General features: G+C 40.5%; 1 protein-coding gene across 1 annotated transcript in view; it reads right to left on the bottom strand.

The window, feature by feature from the left end:
• Positions 1 to 22,547, bottom strand: part of TTC17 (tetratricopeptide repeat domain 17) — a 105,133-nt gene that overhangs the window by 23,050 nt on the left and 59,536 nt on the right. The window contains exon 16 of the mRNA XM_019551742.1: positions 21,959 to 22,145. Coding sequence (XP_019407287.1) covers positions 21,959 to 22,145 — 187 coding nt within the window. The remainder of the gene's footprint in view (positions 1 to 21,958; positions 22,146 to 22,547) is intronic.

The following is a 22,547-nucleotide window of genomic DNA, read 5'->3' as shown; positions in this document are numbered from 1 at the left end:
CTCTGCTCGTACCCCACAATGAAAATTTAATTGGTTTCATCTTTTTAAATCTCTGCAATACGCAGAGAGCTTCATGCATAATTTATAAGGAGTGGTGTGCGCAGGACCCCAAAGCTGAAATTAGTCCTCCTGGCTGACATCAAAACCAGACGGACTTTGATGCAAGTCAGGTGCATTCCAAGAATGTGATGCCCTTCAGTGGAGAAAACCTTGGTCAACTTAGCATCTTGATGAAGCAGAACAGAAGAGACTAAGGTACACAGAACTGATTAGAAAACAAGCAAACAGCCCCCTCGCCTCCCCCCAAAACCTGATGCTTTTTAAAGCAAACACCAGGAGACTGAAAAAAAAAATGAAACTAACAACCTGGGAACGGCAAGGGAAAAATGAAGACACATTTAAAAATATTACTTAAGACTAGCATCATTAATATTAATTTACAAACACTGACAGCTAAAAACAGACTGGATGAGAGTGCTGGCTTTCTTGGGATCAGAGTGCTGCTATATATAGAAAGCCAAGTGGCCTATTTTTTTAAATTACTGCTTCTAGTTGCCTGGCATTGCTGGGGAAGAAAATCTGGTACAAAAAGCAATGAAAGTTTAAGATCTTTGCCATTCTGATCATGAAACTGATGCTGCTGAAATGCCTGAAGTCAGAAAAACAACTGGAAAATATGGGAAGGGTTGGCAGAAAGGAAGGACTGAAAGAGATCAACATAGCCTGAAAGCATGTGAACACTTTTTTTGGCTGCAGGCTACCATTTACCAGTGTTGCCTTATTGTCTACTGGCCCAACACCTGATTGACCTAGTTGCTGTGCATGTAGAGAACAAAGATAACCATTCCTGGCCCAATGCCCTGAGATATATGCTTCCTAACTTTTCACCTATCTTCACATTTTCCAGGTGAATTTGGGGGGATGGATCCTGATGTGGCTGGTGTCACATGGAAGCTGCTTGCTTGAAACATACTTAAAAACAGTCTTTTACTTAAATTTACTCTGCTCAGAAGAACAACTATAAAAAGTATAACTTGCTTACTCAGCAGATCTTGTCCCTGGTTACTGTTTTCTGCAGCCAGATTTGCATGGTTTTATAAAGCTACAATAGAGCAAAGTGGATTCCATTTTGTTTTCTACAATACCAGTGACACAGTTCATTAAGTTCCTGCTAGTTACACCCCTCAAATCTCACTGATAAAGTGGGGTGTACATATTTGGACCATAGGGTCTTTATTAAGAGTGGTCCTGTAAGAAGGACGTCGGAAACAGATTACAAGAAAGGCTACTGTTTACTTGTACGCTGTGCTTGCTGAATGTGGGGGGCAGGAGGAGGTGAATCAGCATTCAGTAAGTGCAGAAACCTTCAAGGACATGGTTTTATCTACTTATAACAATCTGAGATCCTATGATGAAAATAAATACTCAATGCCAATACGCAGTAGAATAGGCTACTGTGCAGAAGTGCCACCTAAAAAGTGTGCACTTGTGCTATTGTGTATTAGTGCAGCCTAATGAGTATTTATTGTGTACCTCATATTGGAGGTACTAAATTAATTGCACATCAGTAAAAGAACATTCATGCATATGCAGGCATGCCCAATATGTATTAAACTTAAATCCTTCCTGTATTATTTTTACTGCAATTTCTCTAGGACCTAAGAGCAGTGGTTTTCAACCTTTTTTCATTTGTGGATCCTGAAAAAATTTTGAATGGAGATGCAGACCCCTCTGAATTGTAAGTGTGAGTATTCATACACTTTTGATTGATCATAGTTATCTTTTGCAGACCTCCCAGGATTCCACAGATCACAGGCTGAAAACCACTGCCCTATAGTCTAGGGCAAGGTTTGTATTTTGTATGTTTATTGAGTATCTGATACCAAGCAGTCTTCTTCCTTTTTAGGACACCAAGTGCTATTATAATAGAAATTTTAAATAATAGTGAATATTAAATAATTGTATAATAATGTATTGGCCACATACATGCAATTATCAATTATTAATTTGATACTTATTAAATGGAAAGTAGATATTACATAATGATAATAAATGAAATGGAGAAAACCTGACAGATCATGTGTTCCACGTAGGGGTAGGAGATTCCTAGGAATGACACTGGAAATGGAGGTAGTGAAGGTCTGGAGCAGCATAGCAAGAGAGGAAAATGGACAAATATGGTTTTAGTCTCCAGTGACTGAGGAACATGCATCTGGGATGACAGAAAAGGAGCAACACCAAAAGTGGAAATGTGAGAACTGATAAGCCTCTCTTAGAAGAGCTAAGAGTAGTGCATGTAGTAGGCACAGAAGCTAAATCTAGAGTGTTTCTCCTAAAAGTAAAAACCATATGGAAGGGAGGGGGAAATAATCTTCTACTTATTTGTTAAAGGTCACAAATAATTTTGGCACTATACAGAACCAAACATAAAGGGAATTCCTGGCCCAAAGAAAGTGTGTGTGGAAAAGACTGTAGCTAAAAAAAAGTGTGTGTGGAAAAGACTGTAGCTTGGTTAATACAGCAGGGTTTGTTATTTTCATTCCTATCATTGGATTCAGTGTTTTGTGGAAGTAGTGAATTTTAAGGAGTTAAACATGGTGTCAAATTTTTGTCCCTAACAACAAGAAAGAAGTAAAAAAAACCTGTGACATCTAAAAAAATATCTAAATTAGCTACCACTAATGCTGCTTGTTTACTTCTTGCATTACATTTGGCACAGGCACCAAGGACTCATTAGTCATGTTCACCTACCTGATTTCCATTTAACAGCCCAAGGCTGGAAGGGGATGCACTGTTGTGTAGCTACCAATGCCAGATTAAAAAAATACAAACCCGCAAACATTTTTGATGAAGTACTTTTAGTTAATTATGGGCTTGGAGTTTGGATTGTTTATATTCTTTTTGCCTTCATTGTCAATTTGGGATTTGGAGAAGAGAGTGTTGCTAAGCTCACTGATTTTTATCATGAGTCTACTTCATAGTATTTTTTTTCCTTTCATCTCAGTTCCTGACTTTGTAAGAGTCCATAAAAATCTCAGCTTTCATTAAAAATATTGAAAAAATTAGTTCCAGAAAACTTAATTCTCAAGGCTTCAAAGAAAAACTTGGAAAATCAGAAGTCAAACAGGAAGAACCAAAAATCCATTATTTTAAAGTCTCCCGATTTCTTGAGACATAATTCATGTTTTGTTTTTTTTTTAATGGCTAGGGTTGACATTATTGGGTTACTGCTCTGTGGATTAAGGGAGACAAGCAAGCTTGAGGACTGTAGTTGATGACTAAATTTTTGTTTGAAATCTTATTTTGTTCTATTGTGTTAATTCTGCCTGGGAACAAGGGTTGCCTTTTTTAATTAAGTGTCCCTTTAAAAACACTGCGGCATAAGCTGAAAAACTGAGCACTACTGGAAATCAGCCTGCTGCAGTGGTTTTCAACTGGGGTGCAGCAACGCAAAGTGCAGCAACGGCCAGATTAAAATGACCCATGTAGAGGACTACAGTATGTCCATTCTCTTCCTGCCTTAGGGAAAGGTAGCTCAGCTTTTTCCAGTCTGACCTCTATTACACCCCTACTGGAATCAGAGGTGTACGGGATACTTCCACCTGCCTCACATGCCTGTTTCCAGATAGCATTGTGTAGGTCAGACCACAAAGAGCTGGGACATGAGCTTGCTCTCCTGCCAGTTTCAGACTTATCACAGAGCCCTAAATGCATGTGCCACAATACTTCCCAGGCTGGCTGTGCAGCAGTAGCATGGGGCAGATTTACTTGAAGGTAGCATCACCTGGTTAAAAAGCTCAGACGTAGGTTGAGCATAGTGGTTCTCTACCAGAGGATGCAGCCACATTCAGAAAAGTTGTGGAAGAGTGCTTAGCTTCTTAAAAGCTTGATAACCACTGGGCTTCTGCTTGAGTATTCAAGGTTCAGAAAAGATTAATGCAAACTCTGCTAATGAAAAAGAGTTGATTCGAGAAGTACGAGCATAGATTCAATTCCACAAAACACTATTCAGCTTGCAATGATTTTATTAAAGGTCATTTTGCCCCATAATGGTTTCTTTCACAGTAAGGGTAGCACGTCCAGAGCTTACCAGAAATTGAAATGTCACACTTCTTATACTGATTCATAGGTATCTCTGGAGATATTTAGAATCACAGAAAATGAGGGTTGGAAGGGACCTCAGGAGGTCATCTAGTCCAAACCCCCGCTCAAAGCAGGATCATCCTCAACTATATTGCTGCAGTCAAGAGTCTAGCTGGGTCTTAAAAACCTCTATGGAAAGAGATTCCACAATCTCTCTGGGTAACCTGTTCTAGTGTCTTACTATCTTCCTGGTGAGAAAGTTTTTCCTAATATGTAACTTAAACTTCCCTTGCTGCAACTTGAGACCTCCTTGTTCTGTAATCTGCCACACCATCCTCTTTTAAACTCCCCTTCGGGTAGTTGAAAGCTGCTATTCAATCCCCCCTCAGTCTTCTCTTCTCCAGACTAAATAGACCCAGTTCCCTCAGCCTCTTCTCAGAAGTCATGTGCCCCAGACTTTAAACCACTTTCAGTGCCCTCCACTGGACTCTCTCCAATTTGTCCACAACCTTTCTGTAGTGGTAGCTCAAAACTGGACACAGTAATCCAGATGTAGCCTCACAAGTGCTGAATAGAGGGGAAGAATTACTTTTCTTGATCTGCTGGCAACACTCCTACTAATGCATCCCAGTATGCCATTAGCCTTCCTGGCAACAAGGGCACACTGTTGGTTCATATTTAGCTTACTGTCCACTGTAACCGGAAGGTCCTTTTCTGCAGAGCTGCTGCCCAGCCAGTCAGCCCCCAGCCAGTACTGGTGCATGGGACTGTTCTGTCCTAAGTGCAGGACTTTGCACCTGTACTAACTGAACTTGATGAGATTTCATTTAGTCCAAACCTCCAATTTGTCTAGGTCACTCTGAATCCTAGCCCTACCCTCCAGCGCATCTACTACTCCCCTTTTATGAATGCTGCACCAATAGACAGCTTCCTTCTTGACCTCAGTTACCATTGCCTACATATAGTTGCTTCAATACGTGACACATTGTCAGCTGAGAGTAAGAAAGGAGAAACGTACATTATTTACCCTTACATAAAAAATAGTGACAATTCAAGAGGAATTCAAAAGATTTAGGAGACACTCACTACTGAGTATCAAATATTTTAAACCAGGGATATTTGGGATACATTCACCACATGTAACTTCAATACTGGACATAGTACATCATCACTGATCAAATGTACAGGTCCACATGTGTTCAGGGCTTCACAGCACAAACAGGAAGATATGGTTCATGCCTCAAAGAGTTTACAAGCCAATTCAGAATTAATGAGCTTACCACTAACCTGATAAAACCACAGAGTCTCAAAGTAACCAGGTTTTGGGCCCAGCTGGCACTTGGCGGTAAGATCTCCTTTGATGGTGCAGGAAGTGGTAGTGTGGCAAATCAGTAGAAAGTACTTTTGGTTCAGTATCAATAGCAGACCAGCATTCCAATGTAACGCTATGAGAACTGTGTCACTAGAAGTGCTGGCTTGCAGACAAGATATTAAAATAAGATCCTGACCTCTGGCTGTTATTAAGATTCCCACTACCATGTTAACTCCAGTGTGATTACTTTCTACAACCCCGAACTGCACCATTTCAGGACCAGTTTCTTTTTTTTTCCCTTAACAATTTTGAGCCTACAGAGAATCACTCATCGACTAAGCAGGATTATGGCATCAGCAGGGATAGATTCTAGTTACATGAAGTACTGTCATTGAAAGTGCTTCAGAGAATGCTGCTCACCCTAAGGAGGGGCTATTTTGCATCTAAAAAGTGTTCAAGACAGTGTCCTGCACAAGAAAGAGTACACAGTCTTGTTGTAAGAGGAAAGGTGATGAGCAAAGGGAAAAAACTATCAGGGAGAAGTTGGGACAAAGAAAGACCAGGGATGTGTGATCATCATCTAAACTGCATACCTTTAACATGCAAATGTCCTGGTGGGTCAGGATGGTTTTTGTCTTTAAGTAACAACGCTAACAGACTGCATTGTTATAATTCTGGCTTGCTAGGCATTACAGGCTATTACAAAATATGGAATGCAAGTGACATACAAGGATGCACATAACGCTTTCTGCCATCCATTCCCCTAGCTCTTTACTGGCATTTTACAAGCTTGATGTCTTGGTGGGGGAGTTTTGTCATTAGCTTCAAGATAGACAGGTCAGAACCTCGTAATTAGGGATCTACTGAATTTGCAATTTCATGGATTCCACGAAATCTGACAACGCCTGAAAATTTAATGCAGGAGGGGAAGGGGGAATCACCAAAAATAAAAAGCTGGTTCCCTAGAGGAAGACAGCATTCCTCAAGTTTTTTTTGGCAGTGCGCTGTGGTAGGGAAAGAGGGGGCTGCCTGCAAGATGGGTGCTGCACTGCCTCTCACCAGTGATTGGCTGCAAGCGCTGCCTGTCATGTGGCCCTGCCTTTCTCCACCAATTGGTGGCAAGAGGCAGGGTTGCATGACGGAGAGCCCTCAGCCAGTGGCAAGGGGTGGGGGCCACATGATAGGCAACCAATCAACAGTGAGGGGTGGGGCCACCAGGGCCCCATAGCCAATCAGAGGCATGGGGAGGGTCCCTACCCTGCTCTGGTTGCAAAATAGCTGTTCCATCCACATCCTGTCTGTGAAATCGGGGGAGGGGGGGAGGGAGGAGAGCCCCTACAAATTAGGTAGCTCTCCACCCATAATAGTTAGCAATAATGTCAAAGTACTTGCAGTATTTTTTAAAGCTGTGAAGTATCAATTAGCAGATAGAAAATCATGAGCTATGCCCTCAAAGACTAGAGTGGGCATCTCGCACTGTCGGGTTATAAAGGACAGACATACTGTTGTAAGGTTTTCTTCTACATTGCCATGCTGCAAAGGCAGCTGAGTAGCGAGTGTTTTTAAACCAAGGGAGCTCTCTTTTTTTGCTCTCTGGTCACTGATTCAGATGTTCATGACCTCATTCTGCTGGACAAGAATTGCAGTCCTAATAGAAGAGGCTGTGATTTCTAATACCTGATTAAGTCATACGAATATTTAAAATCAAAGAGATAATATAAAATTCAGTATTTTAATTAGCGCTTTTTTTTTTTTTTTTTTTTTAAGAGGACAATCTTTTTCATAATTTCAGAAAGAAATATTATTCCTATTTAGGGAAGGTTTTTCTTTTCCCTTCTCTTTTTTTAAAACAGACATTCCTGTGCCGGGTCAGAAAACTGAAGTCTGTAAAATCTGCAACTGTGGATGACAGTCACTAGGAGAAGCTAACTAGAAACTGAGTGAAACTGATCACCAGGGCCAAGTACAGAGAGTCAAAAAGCCCAAGGCTGAATAGATTTAATTTTTACAGGTTGGTCTAAGCCACATGGTTTGAACCACTAAACAAATGAATGGACATTTACTTTTAACTCCAGATATGCAGCCACACACCTGCAGTAGCCCAGGTCAGAAGCTGGGGGGCGCTAGAGCATGCATCTCTGCTCTGCTGGAGCAGATAGCTTGGGCCCACTCACTCTGCAAGGGTGGGGTCTGTGAGGCAGGTCCAAGGCATCCTGGGATTTGGGGGGACTGTAAGTTAACTTGAACCTGGAGGGGACCTGGAACAGAATTTCAATAAACCAATTTAACTTAAATTAGCTTAGTCTGATACTACATCCATCCAGGTTTATCTTAAATCAGTTTCAGCCATTTTGAAAGTGGTTTATGCGTGCTGAACTTCTGCTGTGTTATAGATTTGCACCAGTTTCTGATCACGTATACTGGTTTATGTGTAATTTCTGTCTTTAGCCCAGATCATGAGTAACATGAACAAGCATGAGTGGTAAAATGTAAAATTTAGTTTTTAAAATGATCAATTTTGAAAATCTAAGCTGTTAGTACTAATTTTATCCTTACATTATTTAACAGTGCTTCTTATCCATATGGAGGTAGGATTTTCAGAGAGGAGCAAAGACAGGTCAACCCTGACCACTTTTGAAATTACCGTCCATGTAGACACTGTGTTGAAATAGACTTTGTTTTAATGTAGAGCAAAACAGCTCAGACTTTCTCATTTTCATTTACAAAGTATATAAAATTAATTCCTTTTATTACATTTATCTCAGTAACAGGTTTTTTATTCAAAAGAATGTTATAATAGTAAATCACTGTCTTCAATTATAGGATCTTTTTAAAAAACAGGCTTATTGCCAAAAGACGTACTTAAATTGCCTTAACTATACATTTCTTTTTAAGAATAACCATAAGCCTCAGTTACAACCAGTTCTGATTAAGCCTTTTTTTCTTTAAATACACAGATGCCATTTGATATAACCACATTTCTTGTTCATGTTAAGAGGCAAAAACACCTCATTATAACAGATCTATCCCTGATGAACACACCACTGCAAACTGCCCTTACGAAACATAAAGCCAGCAGTAAATAAAATATGAACAAATGTAACAGAAAGATCTGCCTTTTTAAATGTATACGCTTTGTGATTTGAAAGGGACACACACATATGCAAATACCCTGGAGAAACCCATGGGGCTGATTTACAAACATAGTAGCAAGCTACCTAAAAATAGCCTCTTCTATAATTAACAGGGGGGAGGTGGTGAAGTTCAGAGGTCTGGTTATTTTAAGACGCACACCCCTCTCCTCCGTCTTCTTCCTCGTCACTGGCTACAACAGGAGCTCATTCTTTATGATTCAAGTATAGAAACCCCAGCGTGCTCTCGCTGATGTCTGGGAACAGGGCCCAAACATGGTAGAAGATACCTAAATTTAGCTCTCCAACCCTGTCAGCAGATAAGAGAGACTAGAAAATGCGATTAGCAATGCCTCTCTCAGGGTGTTCTGGTGCTACATATAGAGCAGCAGGGTAAGCAGCTCTGTGGCCTGAATATCAACTAGGACCTCAAAAATAACTTGAATCCTTTGGAGAAAGGGGAGAAGACACACATGCACAAGTTCAGAATGCTGATGGCTCATCCTCTGCAACTTCTTTCATGCACTTGGTTCTGCATTTGCTTAAAATGATTTATCAATTATTTCAACACAGTAATACCGCTTTTCCATCAGTTAAACTGGTTCACATTAGACCACACAGTATACATATAGGTCATCTCATCTTGCAGCTCCTCAATGGCTGTAAGCAAAGAACTTCCTAAAGGTGGGTGTGAGGTCTGCTTTCACTCATGTACTGTTTTTCTCCAATTTTGGGTTACTTCTGCAAATCAACACTGGTCTAGTAAGTTTAAAGTGAGAGAGAAAGACAAATGTCCAGTTCTTCGCGAGAAGAATTCACACTAGTTGATGCTCAACTTTTTATATCGTTATCACTATTTCAGCTAAAAGTGTTTTAAAAAAAAACCTACCAAGAGTTGACTCTATATAAAAGGTGCCTCAGTCTGGTACAGCTCATTTCCCTAGCTTTACCCGTATAAGCCTTTTTATACTGCTAGGACTGCATCCACACTAGAGGATGGTGTTACCCATATCAGTGTTATATAGAGTAGCAATTTTCAACCAGGGTGCTGTGGCACTGTTCAGCGTGCAGACATGATTCACAAGATAAACCCAGAGATTTCAAATAAGAATCAGTGTGTTAAATGACATTCTGACCTGCCTGTTGTGGTCTTTGTGAGTTTGTTAAAGAAACGTTACTGTATTACTTTTCCATACCCCCAAAAAAGGGGGGCAGGGAGAAGAGGGGAATGGAACTAATAGCTGGTATTTTCCAAGGGGTACCTTAAGTCTAGAAAGGTTTGAGAACCACTCATCTAGAGAGGTACATACTTGTTTGCTGAGACAAACTCTTAGTTTAACATCTCAGCTTGCCCAGCATGTACACAAACACTACTCACTATTAAACCTTAACTCACTTATCCAAAACCCCCTACTCTCCCTCTGCCTGGCTCCTGGCCTACATTTTTCCTTTCTAGTGTTACTTAGATAGATACAACCTGCTCCCTGTCCTGTGGGTTTATCTGCTACATCCTGTGATCCTTAACTGCCTGAAGTCAATGAGACTAGTGTACTGAGGACCACTGATGGGCTAGACTACTGCAAAGTTAAACCCTTTGCTTGTTAATCACCAGTTCAAGCAGCTGTGCTAAACAAAGACTTTTATATATCAAGATCCATATGATGCACTGCAGTCATGTAATAAACTGCCATGATCAGGCACCTTTGACTGTTGCACCTATACTTTTGACCACTAAACCGTCCCTCTGCAGGGTGGGAATGTTAAAATATCCCCCTTCACCACCAGATTTCAAGTACTAACCTGCCTCACAGACATCTCTTTGTCAACTACGTGTGCAATGGCTTTTTGTCTTCATTAAATTACACTGGTCTTTACTGTATGTAGGCCTGAATGATAGGTTTAGTTGACTCATTTGGGGTGAACACCAGCAACTTTCCCTCCCAGCTACAGATGGCAGGGTTCAGAGGCACCAAAATAACTAAAATAACATGGCAAGGTATATGTCTCAGATATGGCTACCTACCTAACTTGGAGCTTTCACATGCTTAGTGTTTTGTCTAGCAACATGAGTCAGCTTTCACATAAGGAGGCAAGATTCATTGCTCTTGGATAATAAGGGTAGGGGGACCCAATTAAACTATAACTTGGCTACAAGGGAGCAGTGAACAATTAGCAGAATTAGGATTAGTTTTCTCTGGAGCCCAGCCAGGGAATCACTGCAGAATGTGAAGGTTGACAAGAAGAGTGTGAAAATGCAAGAGAAGGGTGGTATACTGCCAATGGCACACTAGTTATATTAGGCTCCAATACAGAGGGCTATCTGCTACTGCAAGAACAATACCAAACTCTCACCAGCAGAGAGATTGAGATTTTATAGCATGGTGCCTGGAAGGATTCCTTCCCTTTCTCAGTAAATATTAGTCCATGAAACATTGGTACTCTTATACAGGGACACTGAGTTATCCTAACTCCACAATAATTGGCAACTATAAGATAGTATGGGTTTTAAAGATTCTGAGAGCATGTGGAAGAGTGCAAAACAAATGCCACGAGAACAGGCCAACCAGCCATAAAAAGGGGGGGAGGGGGGGAGGATGGGGACAAGCCAAAGCAGCCAAATCTCTGGTATTTCAGGTCTCAGACCATCTCAGTCTAAGCACTGAAAGAAAGCACTGCACAATGATTTGATACATATTCATGATGAAACATTTCATGGTGGGGCCCACAGACTCTCAGACTACTTCTCAAATGTAAGCAAAAACAGGTACAAGTCTCACAGAAAGCTCACAGCTTTTAATTAGATCATCCATTAGGAATCTCTAGCAACGCTAGGAGTCCAGTTGAACTGAACATAATTTACACATCTTTGGTCTCAATAACCTTATGGTGGAACTTATACCTTTTCTCTACTACCAGCTATCCTCTGTAAAAAAAAAAAAAAAAAAAAGGGGGGCTGTTAAACTTCTACAAAGGTTTCCGACTTGTTCAGATTTCTTTTATACTCTGAACAGCATCATCTATTTTGGTCTAAAAGAATAGGAACACACTGCTTGGAATAGTCTTGCTAGAAGTCACCACTAGCAAAAGCAGCCTCTCAAAGAGGCAACACAGGTTAGACTAGATGAGGGACCTAATGTAAGCTTAGACAAGGCTTACTGCTGCCAGGTTATTTCCATGCAGTTGGGAATGAATGAAGCCTGATTTGGCAGCACAAGAATGACAAGTTTTACAACACAGGCATATTTCTCCCTGCTAGTCTTGTGCAGCTTACTGATGATTGCCAGGGCTTCCCCACTGTCAATACAAAGCAAGAGAGAAAAGCAGCAGCAAAAAGCTAAACACATACACAACCTCCTCCAAACCATGTGAACAAATAAAGTGATGCTGAATTGCTGGCAAGCTTTAAAACATTTAGCTGCTTGTCAGAAATATTCTCCCTTTCAATCTTCCCCCAGAAGGCCCTCATCTTTCCACCCATGCATTAACCTCAAGTTGGCAAACCCTCCAAATAGATTATGAGGAACAATCTGGCAGACTAGTTAGGCTAGATCTATTCTGAATTTATTAATGCATTCCTACTCTTCCCTTCCCAAAGCAATGTCATGGCAGAGGCAGTGACCTTCCTGCCCTTAGATTTCATAGATTTCTAGAGTCGGAAGGAACTTAGTAGATCATTGGGTCTGACCCTCCTGCTCCAGGCAGGAAAGAGAGTTGGGGTTAGGTAACCCCAGCCAGATGCCTGTCTAATCTCCTGGTATTTCTGGTAACCCTGAGGGGCGCCCTGGCAAACAGTGTCTCCCATTCCCTACTGGACCCCCAGATGAGTTTGCAGGCAGCCACAAGGTTGCATCTCAGCCTTCTCTTGTGGAGGCTGAAGACAGTCAGATCCCTCAGTATGACTTCATAGGGTCTTACCTGCAGGCCTTCAACCATATGAGTAGCCCTTCTCTGAACCCTCCCAAGGTTATCCACATCGCTCTTGAAGTGCAGCGCCCAAAACTGGACTCAGTACTCCATCTGCGGCCTCACCAATGCCGCATAGAGGGGAATTATCACTTCCCTAAACCTGCTCATGATGCTCCTGCTGATGCAAGAAAGAGTGCGATTAGCCTTGCTTATTACCTCGTCACACTGGTGACTCGTGTTCATTTTTGCATCAACCAGGACTCCGAGATCTCTTTCCACTGCTGTGGTACTAAGAATGGTACCCCCCTGTCTACAGGAGTGTTGGAGATTTTTTCCCCATGTGCAGCACCTTGCATTTATCCTTGTTGAATTGCATCCTACTCTGATCCGCCGACTTCCCCAGTCTGTCCATATCTGCCTGAATTCGCTCCCTGCCCTTCAGTGTGTTTACTATGCTCCATAGCTTAGTGTCATCTGCCAATTTGGACAAGGTTTCAAAACCTTCATCCAAATCACTGATAAAGATATTAAACAGTACTGGTCCAAGGACAGTCTTGGGGGACACCACTGCCCACATCCCTCCAGGGAGAAACACCCCATCCACCACCACTCTCTGGGTACGTCCCATAAGCCAGTTTTTCACCCACCTTACTGTGAAAAAATCCATATCACAGCTACTCAGTTTACTCGTAAGAATTGGGTGCGACACTGTGTCAAAATCCAGGTAAATAATATCTACTTCCTCCCCTGCATCTAAGCACTTTGTGACCTGGTCATAAAAAAAGACCAGGTTAGTCAGGCAGGATCTGCTGGTTGCCTCTCACAACTGCGTTATCTGCTGGCCCCCTGCAAATGTGATTCTTTATGATTTTTTATAAGGTCTTGCTGAAAAGAGGTGAGGCTAACTGGCCTATAATTACCTCCTTCTTCCCCTCCTTGAAGATAGGGACTACGCTGGCTCTCTTCCAGTCCTCTAGGACCTGTCCCAAGTGCCACGACCACTCAAGCAACTGTGCCAATGGTTCTGCTATGTCATTGGCCAATTCCTTTAGTATCCTTGGGTAAAGATCATCAGGGCCCTCCGACTTAAATACATCCAACCCTTCCATCTGTCCTATATAATAAACTTTCAAGCCTGGGGAAGTCTTGAATGAATGTCAAAGCATGAATACTGTTTGAAAATGGCAGGTGATTCAGAGAATGCCTCCCTGTTTCTTACTAGATGGTACAGACATCTACTAAGGACAATAATACAGCACACCGCTATTACTGAACTAGACAGAACAATGTGTTAGATGATACAAACTTAGCATGATGTAAAGAAATTAACTGACTGCTTCAAAAAAGGTCTCAGACTAGTTATGCCCATGCCATTAACGAAGTTTGGGAATGGCAAAAAAGGAATTAAAATTTCACAGCTAAAAAAAAAACAGGCATGGGTAATGAAAGTATATCTGGCTGCACATTAGAGAGCCAAAAGAAAAAGAACTGCTCCTTAAGAAACCATAGCTCTCAGCTTTAAAAATTGGCTTTGTGTCTACCACAGAGCACTGCACAGGACTCTCTCTAAACCTGGTGTGAGCATGCAAAAGGTAACACAAAAGGTAGATTTTTTCATAAGGAGAGCCCTCGCTGCAAGAAAATCTTCTAAAGGATCCTAGCACTGCTTTTCTATGGCAGTGTTTCTCAATCCATGGGTTGGGACCCAAAAGTGGGTCGTAAGAACATATGAAAGGGTCATGAACCAACTTAAAAAATGGATCATCAAACTAAAAATGGGTTCTTCTTTAAAGGAAAAAACTGTGGGAAACTGTGGCTTTTCCCTTACAGACTGGCAGAGCTTCAGCTTGCAAGGGGCTACTTGGGCCCCTCATCCCCCACCCCTGCCCAATACCTAACCCCTGCCCCACAAACTAGGGGTCTCTGGGTGGGGGGCAGAGGGTCAGGAGTGAGGAGAACTGGATCGGGACTGGCTGTTGATGTTTATAAGTGGGTCCTAGTACAACAAAGGTTGAGAAGTACTGTTTTATGGGACACATTTGGTGGGACGCTACAGAAGCCCCATTTTGTCATTACGTGAGATCCACTAGATAAGAAAAAAAGTTTGCAGAAGACTTGATTCATGCATTTAGCACTGGCTCAAATAATGCTATGAGTACCCAAAAGTAAGGAAGTAGACAGAGGAGTCCCTTGCCTCCTGGGGTCATTCTTTAGAAACCAAAGTAAATCCCTAGTAAGCTGTAAGACAGACATAACCAAGTCTATGCTTTACTTAGAGTTTGGGACTAGCATTTAGTTTTAAAATTATGATCTAAAAGAAAAATGGGGAGGAAAGGAACTATATGTGATGTTCTTCCTTCCTTTCTGGGATGGTAGCATTGAGACTAACATGAAACTGAAAAATCAGCATGGGGCTGGTTATGTTCATAGACCACTCTCAGTTAAGATTTCTACAGCACCTGGTCAACTGAATTCCTTTGGGTTTGCAAAGCTTTAGATACCCAGGTACTGCCTATACCTCTAAAAATGGAAAATATTTATGAAGGAAGTGACATGAAACAGATCTGCTGCCTGTGGATATCCAGGAAAATGTTTGTTTTACCAACTACCATAACTTTTACTGCAGTTGACACTGCTTAAAGGTGACCTGGATTTTACTTGTAGAGCATTAATAGATCTGTCAACTTCCCTACAGTTGCAGGATCTCTATTGCTTTAGATGGCTTAGGGCAGAAGAATCCAGCTTGACTTTCAGATCCCAGGAGGAATGTACACAGAAAGCAATAAGGAAAGAAAAAAATCTAAAAACTAAAGTAAACATTTATTGGTATTCATGGGGGGTGGGGGTAGGGGAAAGGCAGGCATTTTCACAGTTGCATGATTATGGGGTGAACCCGATAACTGCCATTTTGTGTGGATGCGAGTCTCTCTCTCTGGACACCCTGCCTTATCCCCATCTCAGTAGCTTTGAAAATAAACTTAAGAACAGGCAATCAGGAAATCTGTCAAGTGGACTTTCATTTAATTATATTATAGTTTCAAAATAATGCAACTCCCTTCCATAAATACTGAGATTTTGAATTTCCTTTCTTACAGAAGCAACTAGGTAATGTTAAAGCAAACAGAAAACTCCCACCCTATGTCATGCATGCAGAATTTAAGGCAAGAACTAACATTCACTAGTATCTAAATCAGGGGTCAACAGCCTAGGGGCTATAGGCTGGATCCAGCCCACAGAGCTGGTGATTTAGTAATGGGGAACTTCTTGTATGCTATGCTGTGCTGTGGCTGTGGCCTCTCCTGTGCCATGATGCAGTTAGGTGGTGGGGAGCAGCAGCAGCAGCCAAGTCCTAGATTTGGCCCATTTAGGACCTGAGCTGGGCCATTTTGGCTTGCTGGTGTAAAGTGTTGCTGGCCCCTGGACTAAATAATCAAAAAAGCTCGAGTGCTCTGTGGGTCTGTGAATCTACACCTTGAAGCCAAACTCAGTGGACAGAATACCTTTAGCAACTTATTATTTGGCACTACAACTCTGAAACTGTGGTCTAGAGATGATTACCAGGGTTAACTCCAGGTAAGTGAGAGAGATGTTTCTGACAGGTGCTTATCAATTCAAATCTGTAAGTGTTAACACATGGGGACTATTTAAGTAAGCCTACACATTTCTTTCATTTGAAATGTATAGTATCAAGATTCCTTGTCAGTTAGCTTTTTATTGTTTAAAATATTCCTCTACAAAATTGGAAGTACAGTCAGTGGCTACAGTCTGGTAGTAAGAGTCAGAGTCCTAGGTTCTACTCCTCAGCTCAACTGCTGACTTCCCAGTATTGTTTTGCATGAGTCAAGTCACTAAATCTCTGTCTTTTACCTTACTCTATCCAAGTGAAAGGCACAAGAGGCTTGAATCACAACAGACTAAAAATTAAGAAAAAACTCAAGGCCAACTCCAATTATGTCATGGCCTAAAGCAAGCCACGCATGTGAATCTAAGTAGCATTGGGATTTTTTTTTTTTTAAGGAGCAAATACCTCTTCCCATATTTTAGTTTTAAAAGATGCGGATATGGCAATCTGAACCATCATTGTGCATAATATTAAGACCACAAGAGGGCAGCAAAGCCACTCTTAAAACAATCAAATAATGCAGCCACTGTGAATTGTAAACTATATGAGCTGTGTTGCAACACACACACCCAGCCACCATAAAATGAAATCAAACAGCTTAAGAAAATGTATGCTACCTTTGTAAACATATGCACTCATTTAGAAAAATGTTCGCACAAAGTGCACTGTAGAAAGAACACAAATTATGCTAAAATTCCTGCAGTATGACCATACTGCCTGTACTTTATGCCTTTTTATTGTTTACAAGACCTGAAGTATTTATTAAAAAAAATCTTCCCCAGCTGCTGTAAAATACATAGAAAGACGTACTGGAAGACACTCAGAAGAATAACAAAAAAATTACATGATTCTTCCAAAATGGAAGAAACAACATGTGCACTTAATTTACTAACAGCAGTTCAATCTCACCTTGCTTTTTTTTTTTTTTTTAAACAGTTACTTTAAAAAATAATCTGTACAATATGAAATGAAACCATACACAGCTGAGGCCATTATATTGAAGAGGTACACTTACAATTACAGCCAAAGGAATATTCTTTTTAAAAACAGATGGAGTACTACATGCTCTTAGTTCAGTGGTAGATACCCAAGTAGTTTTTTTTGAGCACAGTGTGAAGGAAGCTTCTGTGCTGCGACAGCAGATAAGCTGATCATTTTTCAGTAGTCACCTTGGAGACTGTCACCCTAAACTTTAATCTCCTGTACAATTCAAAGTTTCTTTATGGCAAGAAGCATTTCAATGTCTACTCCTTCAAATCATGAATGTGACTATTACTGCGGCACCTTTTTAAGGTTTTAAAAAGAATATCTGAACAGGCAGTTATTGCATGTTAATAGTTACTTTTGCCTGTTTAGGTTTCAGGGTCGATCAGGGAAAGGAACTTGGCCATGAATGCTATCAGAAGAAATACCTGCTGGCTTGCTGCATTTGTAGTACCAGGAAGAGCATACTGTCAGTAGTGCCTGCATCCTGAAAACAGATTTTGGGATTCTGTGGAGCTGCCCAAACTTTTCTGCTTACTTTTAAACTTTTTTATGTTAATCTCTGGTCCTGTTACTTTCACACATTTTAAACCAGCACTGTTGTACAACCACACTTTGTTATTAAATGTTTTGAAACACATCACTAGACAACAGTCTAATGACAGCTCAATAATTAAATATATTACATGCAGCCAAATCATCATCCACTTAAGGCCAGCATAGGAAATTAAATGTGCTAGCTACCTCAATTATTTGTGAATTAGGGAGTGAGGTCTTCTGGCCTTGGTTGTGTTATGTTAATACTACAGAGGCAATGCCTTAGGAAACTAATAATTACCAAAAGAGCCCATAAATTCCACCTGTTGCCTGAAGCAGGTTTCTTATGATATTTATTACTTTTTAAAATTTCTAGACAGGCAGTTTAAAGTGCATGCATTAAATTCAGACAATAGTTTAGGTTTTATTTCCCACCTCTCCCTTCCATGTTTAAGGCAAAAAAGTGGAAAAATGGGGGGGGGGGGAGTTTTGAAGATTTAGATCTCAACAGTTCTTGGGTTAACATCCAAAACCTGGATTAACTAAAGTTAAAAATATCAGGATGGCTTTTAGATTTAACCTATGTCATGCATACAATGTATACAGCAAACATAAAACTCTTCCTTGTTCCTCCAGAACCAATGCAACTGGAAAGATAATCTCAGATCAAGGTTTTAAGTCTCCATTTAAGGTATGAGGGTCAACAGCAGTGATACGCATACGGATACTTTTAAAGTTCTGTGCCAACAGGGACAGAACTCCTTAAATTTTTAAGAGGTAGGAATGGGTTACCCTCAGTTTAAAGAAAACAGATGCACATGCTACACATTCAACAGAAGAAACAGTGCTACAACTCTGCAATCCTAATCTCAGGACTAGACAGTCCCAAGATTTTCTTATTTCTATATTCACTCTATTAGACTAGCCACCCCTCCTCCCTCCCCAGCCCAATATGTTCCATTATTTTAAGGTATGTTATTAAAAGTAAACAAAAATCCAGTGGCATTTGTGCATTATTATCCATCCCAGCTCACATGGAGAAAGATGGACAGGCATAACAGGGACAATACAACCTACACAGGTCTGTGCACTTGCAGGTAACCTGGTAGCGTCTTTATGAAACAAAGTAGTGCTTTGCAATTTCAGGAATTAAACAGTGAGACATTATTTGAAGTTCTAGTTTGCAAGATGAGTTCTCAGCACAGCACATAGTGAAAACATGCTTCTATGTATCTGTTGACATATATTTGAAAGGTCAAAATTAACAAGATAGGTGGAAGAAAATAATGCAGGAAATCCCACTGGCCCAGAAATAAAAGCAACGGGACAAAGTTAACAAGGAAGGCGGAAGAAAAGGTTCATTGTGAACACCAGAAGTTTCCTGGCAATTATTCATTTAAGCTGTGGAAGGATATTCCAAATTAAGTAGCATAATTTCTCCCGCTGAAGCAATTTAAATGTGTACTTGACAAAAATATTTGCAATGGTGTTGTTCTGCCAATGGATGAACTGGTCTTCCTATATTTTTTACTCTGTGATTCAGTAAGCACAGGATAAATATTGTCCCTGAACATATATTCCAGTTTACTATAGATCCAGCCGTACCCAGGGTATCTCCTAATAAGTTACCATTATATTCTATGTTACTTAAATACAGAAGATAACATGGGTCAAAAAATATATACATTTTAATATTATGCCTTTTTTGGATGTGTTCTATATGCCTCACTAATACTGAACCACAGCCATTATGTTACAGGCTGTGTGCTCAGACACTTAGTATAATCTTTTTTTCATCAAGCAGTCATACTTGAAAATTAAAATAAAAATATTGGAAAAGAGCTATTTCTCTAGATGTGAATGTACTTGTGTTTAGGCCAAGGCAGGCATGTAAGCCTATGGTACAGTGCATGCAAGCCCTAAACATCTATGAACTCTGGGTATGCACCCTACAGATTTTCATACACACTTTAGGTCTCTCCCCTCATTTTGATAGCTTATGAATAAGTTTCCTTTTGAGTCTAAGTTTGCATTAAATAAGAATACCAAACTTATCACAAAAGAAATAAATGTTTAGCTTTTTCATTTTTGCCTAGGATGCCTTGGATTTTGGTTTAAACCCATGTTTTAAACCAGAAACTCATCAATAAAGGTTGAATTCACTGGTAAGTTTATTTTACATTCCAACAAAAGAAAAACAATTTTTTTTTTCCAGTTCAGCTTCATACTTCTGATATTCCTGTATTGGCACAATATGACCTAGAGAGTCTCTCTCATTTCTTATATAAAGGAAGGGCATAAACAAAGAAGCATAGAAAAGGGTAAAAGCACAAGCTTATGGCTAAGAATCTGAATTTTGGAATTTAGTAAGTTATGGATCTTAAGTGTTTACTTTTGCTTTTGATTATAGGCCTTATACATTCTTTAGAGAATCTTTAAATTAAATATACTCATGCTCTTTGTTTGCCCATGTCAAAACTAGCAAGCAGTCATACTACTTGCATAATTTCCACAAACAGCATAGGGAGTTTCCACTCCTGCCCATCTGAGATATATAAGCCTCTTCAGCAATTTGTGGCATGGTGTTCTAATATGGTTCTCATAAAACAGAAGTCCTGGTTTAGGAAACCAGGTGAACAGCAGTCATGCTTTAACACTTACTGGAAGTACAGTATCAAATGTTGTGATGATGAAATCAAGAAAGCACACACAGAAGGAAACGCAAGCTGGATAATCTCTCTGACAGAGTTTGTTTGGGTATAACCATTGCTCACGAGCACTGCAGTCACATTAAGCAAGAGAAAACGCCCTTTAAGTTACCCTTTCTGTTTCCATTTCAAAATGATATCACTATACAGATATGGTATAAATCTTTCAAGCCAGTGGGATAGGATTATTTTTAAAGGGGATTTGAATAAAAACAGACACGTTAAAATGATTTAAAAGAACAATCAAAGAGTTTTGTAAGCCATACAAAGTACCATGGGAAAATTCAACACATGCTGGGATATCTGCAAGGGAAAAGAGCTGGAATTACTCTGTTATGGGAATACCTTGGTAGCCCAGAGTTATGAGCTTCACTCCAAAGTTTATCAGAGTCTGATTCAGAGAAGAGGGTTAATGATCTGGAATTCAATAGCAGGTCCACAAGCCAATCACTAAAACCATGTCTTAAAATAAATGTATAAAGGCCAAGTAAGGCTCATTGTTCTGCTCACCCAGCGTCCTCCTAAATCAATAAAAAAGTGTCATCAGACAATCATATTACTCTGAGGGTACTGTCGTAGAATATGACTATTGCAGAATCCTCCAGGCAAGGGTTTTTGTGGGTGATATCTTTTATTGGACCAAATGCATGGTACTGACAGTTTTAGATAAGCTTTTGAATGCAGGGCATTTTTCTTACACATTTAGTCCTACGTACTTTTTCTGACATTTTCCAATGGAAGAAGAATTCACATCATCCTTAAGGGGAACCAGTAATGCTAAAATCAAAAGCATCTCTCATATGAGGTTTTCATTTACACAAAAATCATCTGGAAGTGTCCCTTGCTAACCATGTCAGAGATAAGGGACTGCCAAATACATTCATAGATGGTCTTCAAGATAGCCCAGGAACAGCACATGACCCATTAGGAAGTACAGAAAAGACAATACTCTGAAACATTCAATGAGAGACTAGTGAAATAGAGTCAACCTCTTCTACAAGGCTATTCTTTGGATTTTAGAGTAGTCAAAGGTAACAAAGCACCACACCCTTGAAACTGGAAAAAAAAATCAGCAGTAAGATGATTGAAGTCCAACAGCATTTGATACAAGCACTGTATGAACAAAGCTGTGATCATGTAATGTAGTACGCAAGCATTATGGGGCATTTCTAAAAATACGTCCATGTAAATGTTTAAACACTGGAAGCACTGAATTGAAAACCTAGAGCCAAAACAAATCATTCTGTACTAGAATCCACGCTTTTAAAAGGATTGCACATTTGTTTCAAAGAATTAAGGGAGATGTATAAGCAGGCTGCTTGAGTAATGACAAGGTAGCAGTTATGCAATGTCACCCTTGCACCTGGATTCATTTCTCTTTCTAGTAAACGGGTGTTTAGATTGCTGTGAAGGCAGCATGTACCCAGACTCGGGGAGTGCTCTACACTCAACAGCAGCATTTTAGTTAGCTAAGGAGTTGCCTTGAACTCCCTCTGAAAGTAGCATAGCACTAATTTGCTTCCAGAAGATTTGCCTCAGTGTTGGTCCTTCTGTGTAGAGCAGAGAAAGATGGGATGATTCTCCGGAAATAATATAGCAGTCTCTAATTCCAGTAGTTAGCCTTATAGGTAGGGCACACTCTGTCACTTTTCACCCATTTTTAGCAGCTGCTTACCACTGCATACAGAAGAGGTGATGTTGTACAGAAAAGGGTAAAACTGTAGACAGCGGATCAACTTCAGGCTGCTCTCACACTCTAGGCACTTTGTGGTCAAATTCAATGCCTGTCGGAAGACCTGCAGGGCCCCAGTGACATTCTTCAGAGCCAAATATGCATTTCCTAGGCTCAACAAAGTCAGAGGCTACAAAGGAAAAAGCAACTTTGTATCAGCAATAAATAACATGTTAATAGTTAAAACATGCAGGTAAATTATGTGACCTACAAAGTCTGTTGCCTTCTATCCACTCATAGCCCAGGTAAGAAACAGGGGTCCGGACAGACTCCCAAATTGGGGGTGGCACATGCAGCTAGGCAAGGCCTTAAATGCCTATATACCAATGCTCGTAGTATGGGGAATTAACAGGGGGAACTCACCCTCAGAATAGCCAGTTCAGACCCAGACATAATAGGGCTTACAGAAACGTGGTGGGATTCATCCCACAACTGGGCAGTTAGCATTAGGGGCTATAGGCTTTATAGGCGGGATAGAGAGGGAAGGAAAGGCGGGGGTGTGGCACTCTACGTCAAGGAACAATACACATCC

Source organism: Crocodylus porosus, unplaced genomic scaffold (assembly GCF_001723895.1).
Source record: "Crocodylus porosus isolate Cpor-Errol unplaced genomic scaffold, CroPor_comp1, whole genome shotgun sequence".
Lineage (NCBI taxonomy): Eukaryota > Metazoa > Chordata > Crocodylia > Crocodylidae > Crocodylus > Crocodylus porosus.
This window is presented reverse-complemented; position numbering and strand designations above follow the sequence as displayed.